Source organism: Natator depressus, chromosome 6 (assembly GCF_965152275.1).
Source record: "Natator depressus isolate rNatDep1 chromosome 6, rNatDep2.hap1, whole genome shotgun sequence".
NCBI classification, from domain to species: Eukaryota; Metazoa; Chordata; order Testudines; family Cheloniidae; genus Natator; species Natator depressus.
Genome location: NC_134239.1, coordinates 107,241,313 through 107,253,466, shown reverse-complemented (window position 1 = coordinate 107,253,466; position 12,154 = coordinate 107,241,313). Strand labels below are relative to the sequence as shown.

The window sequence follows — 12,154 nt, the reverse complement described above, 5'->3', positions numbered from 1 at the left end:
TGATTGAGGCTAAGATTATGGGAAAGTTTACAAAAGGTCACAGTATATGCTACTGTTTTGGCCACTTCCATGTAAGTAAACACTAACCTTAGGTCTGTTAAGAAAAGATGCGACACTTAAAGCTTATTCCTGTCTATGCTGACTATCTACAACCACCTAAAGTAAAATGTGTTACTTTGAAATTTAACATTTCTTATTCCCAGGTCTGTTTTTATAAATGATCTTCAGGCACCTTGTAAGAACGTGCGCACAATGCAAGCTTGCAGAAACAGCAGGCTCACAGTGAGCCTTGGTCTGTTGGGTTCTAGATCACTGAACACTAACTTCATTCGAGAATATCTGGTCAACCAGCCTGCTGACAGCAACAGCACTTTATATGTGGCTTTCCCCCTCACAGTAAGCCCCACGTCCAAAAGCTACATGCAAAGAAAAATCAGCTAAAGAGCAGAGGCAGCGGAAAAAAACTAACCAGAATATTAGTTTCTAAGTGCAATCACTCCACATGCAAGGGCTACACAGATTTGAGACCGTGAAACAGGAAAGGGTTACAAAATTTGGGTCATTTCGTCTGAGCATTCCTCTCAGAAACACTTGTGTCTAATTTCTATTATTCCCTTTCCCTACCCCCAAAAATAAACAAAAACAAATCTTAAACTGGCACAAGATCACACCCATGAAACTTCAGGTTGATTGGACAAAAGTTAGGGGAAGTTAAAAATCAGATCAAAGCTGGTCTGAACTAAGGGCAGACCAATGTCTCTCCATGATAGGGCCCAATGGTAGTATCTTCAGAATCTACAGTAGTCAGTTTTAAAATGCTTTACTGATGGAAATAAACTTGTTACACAAAGCTAAGGCACATGTCCTGTTTGTACACAGAATAGTTCAGTTTTATAACAAGGTACAAAACATCTTTTCACTGAAAAAGCGGTATAGGACAGGTTTGCAGAGCTGCCATTTCACCACTGCCCAACTGTTGAACTAAAATGACAGTGCAAAAGAAAGTTGAGATGGACAAGCCTGCACATGCTACTCTTTGGCTGTAGAATAATTGATCACCATCCTCTCGGTAACAGCCCTAACATATTTTAAGACTATCAGGTTCCTCTTCTCCCTCCCACTTTCTTTTCTCAAGACTAAAACTACTCTCAGTATTTTCACCTGTCCTCATAAGGTCATGTTTTTAAAACCCTTTATTATTTTTGTTGCTCTCTTCGGGACTCTGTCCAGTCTGTCCACATCTTTCCTAAAGCGTGGTGCCCAAAACTGGATACAATACTCCAGCTGAGGCTTCATTGGTGCCGAGTAGAATGGGACAATAACCTCCATGTCTTACCTATGAAACTCCTGGCAATACACCCACAATACTCCTTTGCATTTGTGTATAGATATCTCAGATGTTGAGCAGATTCCCACTTTATTATTGTCCCCTTCTTGCTGTTCCTATGTCCCTATTATAATTTACCATTCTTCTCTCTCCTGCCCATGACTTCTAGCCCTTTGTCAAGGTCACCGTTTTGACAACTACAACCAACAGTAGGATTGTTACCCAGGAGCCAGTGTTTCAGATTAATAAATCTGCCTTTGAGGAGCTGCATTGTCAGTTCTTGAATTTGACACTTGGAGATTTCCTACATCCGTTTACAAGTGATATGAAAAATAAAAAACTTTGCATGGCCAGCATATTATTTTTCCATTAGTTAAAACTTTATTTGCAAAAAGTTCTTTCAAACATCTGACTCTTCCTCATGGAGGGCTAAGTCCATGACAGATTTGAAGTTTAAAATTTGTGAGTAACTGAAAATAGGATGAACGCAAGTTCCTATTCCATCACAACTGTTATAGGAAATGCTGAATTTTTTAGGAGTTCAGTAGTTGAGGTGGTAATATATAGACTAATTAAATATTGTATGGTCTTCATAAAAGGGTGACACATGCCATGCTAGCATCAGGCAGTAGCTTCAAAGTGCCACATGTAATCTCTCTTCAGAATACACACCTGAGCATAGTTTCTAATTCTTATACAGTGTCAACCAGTAAGGGATGTTCTTTTCCTTGGATGATTTCCCAAAAGAGGGCTTGATCTGCCAAAGAACCCTGTAATGCTCCAAAATACCATATGTTTGTGAAAGAAATTGTACTACTGTGCTTCCAGTGCCTTGATACATTAGCTGTCCTTCCACTGACCCTGAGATATGACATAAATATTTTATAGTGTGTACTATATAATGCAACCTAAAATGACAGCTCTTAACAGGGGACAACAAGAGATACAAGAATACAGTGGCAGGGTGTGTGCTTAGTACTATAAAGAGGAACAGCATCAGCTTTTCCCCTCCTTCCTGTATAAAATTTCAATTAAGTGTGAGGACTACTGTAAATAATTTATATAAATCGGATATGTGCATCATAGCTGCACATACCAACCTTCAAAAGAAATGCCCATTGTTTTATGACAGTGGAGAAACAGGATCTATTCACTATACTGAATTGTAGAGAAACCAGCCTCTATTCTATACTCAAATAGGTTACCAAGGGAGGTTGTGGAATCCCTGTCATTGGAGGTTTTTAAAAACAGGTTAGACAAATACCTGTCAAGGATGTTGTAGGTATCCCTTCAATTACAGGAGAACCTCTCAAGGTTTCTTCCAGCCCTACATTTTTATGATTCTAAATGTTTTCAGGTGCTTGATATGTTTCTCCACAGATTATCACAACTGGCACAGAATTCTTTGTAAACTTGAAGATTCAAGGTTACTAAGATAGCGTCCACTAAAGGTAACGGTGAAATCGCAAGTCATAACCTTGCTTTTTCAATTAATATTTTAAAATTCCTTTTGGCCTGAAATTTTTCATAACTTGTCTTAAATCAGCTTTGATATTGTTACCTCTAACTAATCAAGTACTTAACCTCAAATATGGCAGATCAAAAGAGACTGTTTGGGAGGTCCAGAAAAGTTTTCTGGCCACTATCTCACTTATGCACTCATTGTTCTAATTACACTATCAAATATTTCATCACCTTTCATACTACAATTAATATTATTCAAACCAACATGACACTTTTAGCCCATAGTAGCAAAAGAACAAGGTCAAGCACTTTAACTCCAAAAGATCCAATAAGAACAGCATGCCGGGAAATAACTCTTAATAAAACCTTACCTGGAGGTGGGTGGACAGGCGGTATTGGTGGATGAGACGTCTCAATTTTAGGAATTTTAGATGGTGGTGGTTCTGAAAAAACAAATTTGGAAGCCCCTATCAACAAAAATGGAAGTTTAGTTATGGGTCCATCAGCATACTAAAACCGGAAATCCAGAATGGATTTTGGGAAAAGGATTATTTTATGATGTTTGTACTGTGCTGTGTACAATGGGGCCCGGACTTGTTTTCAGACTCCAAGCACTACCGCAGTATGAAATTTAAATAATCTAACTGAAATCTAGCATCACACATGTTAGTTTATTATTAGGGTCTGTCCACAACTTTTAACGATGATTTTATAAATGGAGACATGGTTACTTTACTACACAGCTAGAAAAAGAAAGAACTGGCCAAACTTGTTACATAGGCACAGTTAGGGTATACAGCAAAATAACTTTTACAAAGTAGATACTGGAAGACAATCATGTGTTGGCCTAACTCTCTGACACCAGAAAAACGTGGTTAACTGCCATAGTTACCAAGAATTAACTATGTTGTGTTTGGGTACAGACTGTAAGCCATGCCAATAATTGGCTACAAACGTAAATTATAATGGAGATGGAGCTTTTATAATAGTAATTGTTAGTTTTTCTGAGCAGCCTATCTGTACAAGCATAAAGGGACTATGCTTTAAAGAACAATTATACTGTACTTCCACAAACAATTTTTTTATTTTTTATTTTTTTAATTGGAAGGTCTATATTTAAGCCTGCATAATCAAGACTAAACAAACACGGTAATTTCTAGACCTAGAAGGAAACTAACCAAGCAATTTTAGAAGGTGCAGTGAATTAGTTATTCTGGCAAACAGTTTTGCTTATTAAACAAGTGAAAGATAGAATATACATTAAAAAAATACAATATCTACCTGATGCCTTGGTTTCTTCTTTGGGAGATACAGCCTATTAAAAAAAAAAATTCACATCAATCTCCAGAACTATACATTATAAAATCTGAATAATTCAAAAATGAAAATGTAATTAGGAAACACATACTGTTAGTACTAATAGAATGCAGTTTATTAAGGCCTGGTATATGCACAGGTTTTGCATCAATTTAATTAAGTCTGTTTCCAATTCGAGTGCAAGAACTGTGGTCTAGACAAGCCCTAAACCTTTTTTTTTTTTTTTTTTTTTTAAACCGAAAGGCCTGTGATGTTCCAAAGCTTTTGAAAGAAACTCTACACACACAAAGAACGTTGAATCAGGCAATATGAAGCGGGTCATTTGATTTGGGTAGGAGAGTTAGTTGATGGTTAAAAACGTGAGAGTGTGAACAGATTGAAAAATGTACCTACTGTGTGTGAACACAGAGCTACCTTTGTAATTCTTGTCATTTAATATTTGCATCTAATTTAATTTATTTATAATCTACTGAAGAAGTATCATGGTCCAGTAGACAAAGTACTGACTGGGAAGTCGGGAGACGTGGGCTCTATTTTCTGGCTCTGCCTCTGACTTGTAATGTGAGCTTTGGCAAGTCACTTCACCTCTTTATACCTCAGTTACCCAGTCAGCAGGATAATGAAAAAAATATTTCCCTTTGTAAACCACTTTAAAATCTTCAGGTAGAAAGCACTACGTAAGAGCCAAGTATTACTGTAACAGCACAGAACGTGGGCGCACTCTAAATTCAGAGTGAATGAGATGTTTTACAGACACGGAACATTCTACCACCAAAGTGGCTTGGCGTAGAAACTTCAAATTTATTTTCATTTGTCTGAATTCCTCTAAGTTCTATAAACTTTCTTGCAGACTGAAGTATACACTTGTAGGCTTCCTACCTATCCTGCACCACTGAACTAGCCATCTCAAGCCAATGGAGTTTAAGAAGTTCAGTAACTCTAACAGGAATTTAATGAACACACAAGCTTATCAAGAAATTAAATTCCTTAGCAGAACCAGCCAAGTTACAGAGCTCCTGTAAGAGCCACCAAAACTCCTGCACTAATACTTCATAAGCGCAGACAACTACATTCCTGAAGTCCATCCTGAGCCATGCTGCCCTGTAAGTGGCAGTCTGCACTGTCTCCAAGACACAGCCAGGGATATTCTGCTTCCTCTAACCCTGCAAACACATTTCCTCCCAATAACTGCAGGATCTTGCCCAAAGAACTTAACTTGACTAGTGTCATTAAGTAAACACTGCAATTTCTTTGGAGTTGGAACTAAATTAAATTCTTTCCTACAGCTTACTGTAGGGGTAAATGATTCTATAACCTCATAAAAATGTTGTCTCTAGAGATTTGTAATAGAGCCAATACTGATATATAATTATTTTTGGAGTTCTAGGGTAACTAAACAGCTGCAACCAAAAAGCACAGAATTCAAGATCATTACATTATTTAATGGCTAAAGATCATCTTGTAAAATTTTTTAAATGAGGTCCATGAGTTAGAGGGAGTCTGGGAAAAACAGAATACAAACTTGTAAGTGCAATGAACCATATGAACTGTAACAAACTATACCATATTTGCTAGCAGTAATTTCTTACTTTCCTGAGCCCCAATCGCTAAGGCTGTTAACTGTTCTGTCAGCGTATCCAGAATTTCAAGGTGGTTTTCTTATTATTTTAACAAGAATGTGCCAGTGAGGACAAAGGACTGACCGTTATTTCAGCAAAAGCAGGTATATGTTAGAAGAGCTCCAATTTATGTCTCAAGACAAGGCTGTACACAGGTACACTATAATTTGCATTGTTTTATTTAAATTCTTTGCTATCCTTCATTCTAGTAACTGAAGTAATATTCAGAGCCCCCTTCAACTTCTACCTTTTCTCCAAAGATTTATTTTGAATGTGTTCCAACTGCAGGTCTGCAAATCAAATTATAATTGCACACATAATTACTGAAAAGGGCACTCATTTTCATTTACCTTCATGATTGAGCGGAGTAAACAATTTTAAAATGGTAACATCTCCCACACATGTTTAAATGATCCTGTAAAGTTTAGATATGTAAAAAATGAATAATACCAATGATTAAGCAAAGGCAAAGTGTGGAAAGTTCATAAGCATACAGGATGTGTATCACTGTTTTCCTTACTACTTGTTGATTCTTTCAAAGTTATTTATTCCCTATGAAGTCTCATCAGCTTTGAGAGAGACTGGTTCAAAACCATTTTTGTTTAACTGTATTACAAATTCAAAAGCATGAACATGCAAACAAAAACAGGTCAATCTGAAATGGAGTATTGTAAACTGGGTCAATCTGAAAGCAAGTAAGTTTAGACAAATATAATGGAATTCTCAAAGGAGTTCATTTTTAACTTCCCTTTGATTATATGCAGTGGATCCCCTGGTAGGGATCAATTGGATATAATCAAAAAGAAGTTACCTACAAGCTTCTTAAAAGGGCCCTTTATTTCCAGTGCCCTGACTTCTTCCGCTTATCACTGGATTCCCTCTAGTCTAAAGGTGGGCAAACTATGGCCTGTGGGACCGTCCTGCCGAGCCCCTGAACTCCCAGCAGGGGAGGCCTACCCCCAGCCCCTCCCCCGCTGTCCCTCCTCCCGTGCATGCCGCCGCTGCGCGGGCAGCACAGCTTGCGCCCGACCACCTCTTAGGCTTTCCAGTAAGCCTATTCTGCTGCTCTGAGTGGCATGGTCAGGGGGCGGGAGGGGTTGGATAAGGGGCAGGAGGTCCTGGGGGGCAGTTGGATGGGGTGGAGGTGTGTGGGGGGGCAGTCAGGAGATAGGGAGCAGGGGGGTTGGATAGGGGGCGGTCAGGGACAAGGAGCAGGGGTGTGGATGGGGTGGGGCAGTCAGGGGACAGGGAGCAGAGGGGGTTGGATAGGGAGTGGGGTCCCAGGGGGGCAGTTGGGGCAGGGGGTCCCGGGAGGGGGCAGTCAGGGGACAAGGAGCAGCGGGGGTTGGATGGGTCAGAGGTTCTGAGGGGGGCAGTCGGGGGCAGGAAGTGTGAGAGGACGGATAGGGGGAGGGGGCCGGGCTGTTTGGTGAGGCACAGCATTCTCTACCCGGCCCTCCATACCATTTTGCAACCCCGATGTGGCCCTCGGGCCAAAAAGTTTGCCAACCCTGCTCTAGTCTAATTTTCATCCTCTCTACTCTACCTGAACTGATCAATCAAAAAAGTCACTAATGACACCTTCCTTTCCAAATCTAAGAGCCTGTGCTCCATTCTAATTCTCTTCTATGTGTCTGCTGCTGCTGCTGATACACACTACCCTTTTCTTCTGGAGGCCATCTCTTCCTTGGGTCCCTGACTAATTTCCTGGTTCACTTCCTGCCTTACTTAACCACTCTTTCAGTGTTGCCTTCATTGGATCCTTGGTCCTGCTTCTTTTTCTCTTGCGTTCTCAACTCTTCCACCACTAGATATCTCCCCTCCTTGGGTAACCTCACCTACTCCAACTGTCTCATATTTCACATTTACCTCTCTAACCCTGACCTCTGTTCAGGCTCAAACTTCTTCCTGCCTCTCCCATATGTCCCAACTGATGTCCTAATGCTATTCAAACTAAACAGGGCAAAAATGAACATCCCAACTTTCCTCCTAAAACTCCTCCCCCTCATCCCCTTTGATAATTCCACAACAGTCTATTATTGAAGCTGGCAGCAAACTTAGGGTTTACTTTGACTTCTGCCCAGCATTGCCGTATCTTGTGGTTTTATCACAAGACCCCCTACACCTGATGTTTCCTAAAGCTTCAGCTCCTGAAGTAATACAAATGTGAGAATCTTTTTTTGGGGAGGGTTTTTTTTTAGCCCTCATGCTTGTGGAACAAAGCTTGCTTGTTTTGTCACGCTGTCCCCATCCCCTACCCCCGTCCCCAGAAGTATTTAGGAGTTTCAGGGGCATTTAGCGGACCTCTGCCATGCTTTGAAAAAAGCTTGTCATATAAATATTCCTCTATTCCCCTTTTGTTACTGAATTTCTCTTTAAGAGGGAATTATATACTGGTCATAGAAGACAGGTCACTACCCCTTCACTTTAGAGGTTTAGAGCAATGGTTCTCAACCTTTTGGACTACTGTACCCCTTTCAGGAGTCTGATTTGTCTTGTATACCCCAAGTTTCACCCCAGGCTTTGACTTCAGCCCCGCACAGCAGGGCTTGGGCTTTCAGCCCTGGGCCCCAGTGAGTCTAACACTGGCCCTGGCAATGCCATTAAAACGAGCTTGCCCACAGTTTGAGAACTGCTGATATAATATATAGAACAGTATAAACAAATCATTGTCTGTATGAAAGTTTAGTTTGTACTGACTTCACCAGTGTTTTTAAAACAAGGCAAATATCAAGATGAGTTTATATATTCCCTAGAAGGCCTCCACGTACCCCTGGTTAAGAATCACTGGTTTAGAGCAACTGAAATTAAGGTCTGGCGTCCTGCCATGGTTGCCAAAATGTCTGAATGATTGATATGTGAAATTATAAACATCGATAAGGGAAACCACCTAACACTAATTTAACACAAATTCCTTTATTAAATCCAATTTAAAGTAGTATTTATACAATTACTCTAAAAATGCCTAAAAAGCCTAATAAGCAATTTACTACATCCAACCAGTACCAAAACATTTATAAGCATTCGATCAAGAGGTTTACAAATGGGCTAGGCCCAGGGGTGCTTAGACCCATATTGATTGGCTCCAGCATGGTCAGGCAGGTAACAGTAACAAACCCCTTCAAGAGTTTACTTTTTATACCCATTAACAAACAAGTGATGTCATTGCTTGCTGACTTCAGCTATAAATCAACTTGAGACAATTGACCCTTAGTTCCAGTCTTAATCCTCATAAGATTTACAGCCCCCTTTCTTCCCTTATCTTCTCCCCCACTCCTTGCTTACCAGCAGAACAGTGGGAAGACTTGGGCTAGTTTCTTTTAAGACAGTTTTTCTCTCTCTTGTTACTGCCTCTCTTTATTTTATTAGTTGCTTTTGAAGCCACTAATACATCCTTCCCACACTCCTAGTAATACTACTTATTCTCACGACCTCCTTTTACTTGCTGATTGGGGCCCTCTTTACAACACACAGTATATCCTTAACCAAACTTAAGCTAACTTTAATTCTTTAATTTTACTCTGATCCTACACCCTATGCCTGTTATAACATCCGTGTGGCAAGTATCTTCGCTATCCCCTCCAAATCCTGTCTGAAAAATTTACTTTTGCCTTGCTTTCCACCACTGTTATCCACTCCTGTGCAGTCTAATTCCTCCACTTTGCCCTACTTCAGTCTGTGTTTAGGTATCAGAACGTATGATTTTCTTACTCTGTAATGACTTATTTGCCTTACTTCACATCCCTCCTTTCCCTTGGCTAGCCTCATTTCTGTTTAATTTAGATGGGACACTCTTTGGGGCAGGAAGCATGCCTTTAAATCTTTATAAAGCTCCATGCCAAGTTACAGCACAATCTACATTGTTAATAAACTGTGAAATCACTAGCTTCCCATATCACACATATGCAAAGCAGCAATAATTCCACTTTGCCAGGGTAGATGGGTATTAAAATGCAGAATAAAACTAACAGATCAAGCAGCTTTAACTAATGCCAAATTATGATCCCACGTTTTAAATTCTTTATTAGCACCAAAGTGGCACACAAAATGAAAAGTTCTTCCCTACATGTGAAATCAAAGAAGCCATTTTAAATCTGAAGTGACTCCCCCTTGACCATCATGGAGATGACTTTTGAAGTTGTTTGCTCTAATTAGTCAAATGATCACTTCAAGCAGCAACCAGATTCCATTTTATTAGGTTACTCTGTATTTATTCACAAAGTCTAACCTTGCAAAAATAATTTCACCATGACGCCCTATCATCATGGATTAAGTGAAAGCAGCTGATGGAGGAGACAATTAACAAAATGGGTCAGACAAAATTTCTCACACAGAAGATCTGTGACTAGTTGCTTATGTAAAAGCAGTATGTACCAAGTGTCACCGAAGTGCTTTTTCCAGTCATGTCAGTGAGTGTAATCTTTTTTCTTCAGTAAGTCACTGAAAATCCTTTTAACCATTCTTGAATGTAAGATGTTGCCTGTTAACTAAAATCTGTTTATAGAGATTTATTTTAATTGGCTATTTAGTTGTGTTGCTGACCAATATCCCAAGTTCCATAGTAATATTATTTTCTAGTACAGCACTTGAAGTTTGAGAAGAGTTCACAGACAGTTTTAAAATGAGGCAATCCTGCAACATACAGCAGAACCTCAGAGTTATGAACTGACCAGTCAACCACACAACTCACTTGGAACTGGAAGTACAGTATGGTACCACATTAAACAAACTACTAAAAATATAAAGGGCAAATTTAAAAAAAGATTTGACAAGGTAAGGAAACTTTCTGTGCCTTTTTCATTTAAATTAAGATGGTTAAAAGCATCTTTTTTCTTCTGCATAGTAAAGTTTCAAAGCTGTATTAAGCCAATGTTCAGTTGTAAACTTTTGAAAGAACCACCATAACGTTTTGTTCAGAGTTACAAACATTTCAGAGTTATGAACAACCTCCATTCCAAAGGTGTTTGTAACTCTGAGGTTCTACTGTATGTGCACCTGTATCTTTGAAAAATTTACATCTTCAATACAAATGTATCAGCCCCCAATAACATATTTTAGTTTTACCATTTAAAGGTAGTTTTTCTCAGTAAAACAACAATGGGATAGATTATTGGATACAGAGACCTTAATCAGCTGAATGTTCAAAATGTTCTTCCCCACCAACAGTTTAGAAGAGGTGCCAGATTTAGACAGACAGGCATTTGGAAAGGTTTTATAAATCAGGGACCAGCTCCTCAGCTGATGTAAATTGCCATATCTCCATTGTCTTCAATTGAGCCATGATGATTGACAAAAGTGGAGCATCTGGCTATGAGGAATATACACATTTCTCCTATAATGTCTTAAGTGGCAGTCATGCAATTTCCTATTTACAGAAACTGGTAGAATCTCTTAGTAAGGTTTAACTTAAAATGTTTTTGGGGCACAAACTATGAGTAAATCCTCTAAGCACTATGCATCTTATTGCTTCCAAGTCATGAATTTCCTAGCATGGAATAAATTTGGTACATAAAGCATAATCTGAGCTATTGCACTCTCCTGCCACAACTCCCACATCTTTACACCTCTAACTTTTTATAAGCTTTAAGCTTTTATAGGCTTTTTTAAAATCTCGCTCTACAAATTATCTGGGCTTATTAGTCTCCCTTCTGCATCTGTTTACACTCTAGGCTTCTGCTAGGTGGGCTCAGATACCGTTCTCATCAGATCTCCAACTAAGCAAGATCAAGCCTGCTTAATACTTATATGAGACTGAAGAAAACTCCAGGTGCTGCAGAAAATCATGCTGTTATTCAGTAGGTATACCCTTGTTCCTCCAAAGTTAATTTATGAATTCATGCCTAAGCATGGGATTGGAAGCCTAAAGCTGCTGAAGATGCATTCTTTTAGGAAAGACCTAAAACAAATACCCAAACTATTTGCAGACAAAAGTTCCTTGGTATTTTTGCAACAGATACATGTGGCCAGATTCGTTTGTGTTTTCATTATTTCCATAGTGCCAACTGATTACTACGTACTTCACAGACAAATATAAAAAAGGGCCTGCCCTTAAGATCCTACAACACAAGACGACAATGCGCAATGAAAGCGAGCTTTTTTTTGGGGGGGGGGGGGGGGGAGGGGGGAATACATTCTGGCGACCTAAAATTCCCCCTAAAGTTTCAATTGAATTTGGTATTCTTTAATTTTCCATCTTTAACTACCATGTACTGCAAATGTGCAATGTTACAACAGTGCTGCCATGTTCCACTGCAGACATGGCTTTGTTTCAGCAGTAAATGACATTCTATGTAAAATCTAAGATTCCACAGACCTATGCATTCTTAACTTTCTGGCTGCTACCTCTATCTAGACTTTGGCACACTCCTCCTCAGCCCCAAATCTTTCACTGTATTGTCTGTTGCTTTTCTCCAGAGCTGCTACCTGC

General features: G+C 39.4%; 1 protein-coding gene across 3 annotated transcripts in view; it reads right to left on the bottom strand.

Annotated features, from left to right (window-relative positions):
* CCNK (cyclin K) overlaps positions 1-12,154 on the bottom strand; it is a 31,290-nt gene that overhangs the window by 1,857 nt on the left and 17,279 nt on the right. For 2 of the 3 annotated variants that reach the window (XM_074956208.1, XM_074956210.1), the window contains 2 exons: positions 4,073-4,106; positions 3,163-3,258 (listed from right to left, as the gene is read on the bottom strand). In XM_074956208.1, the coding sequence (XP_074812309.1) occupies positions 3,163-3,258; positions 4,073-4,106 (130 nt within the window). The remainder of the gene's footprint in view (positions 1-3,162; positions 3,259-4,072; positions 4,107-12,154) is intronic. The other variant, XM_074956209.1, reaches the window with a different exon arrangement.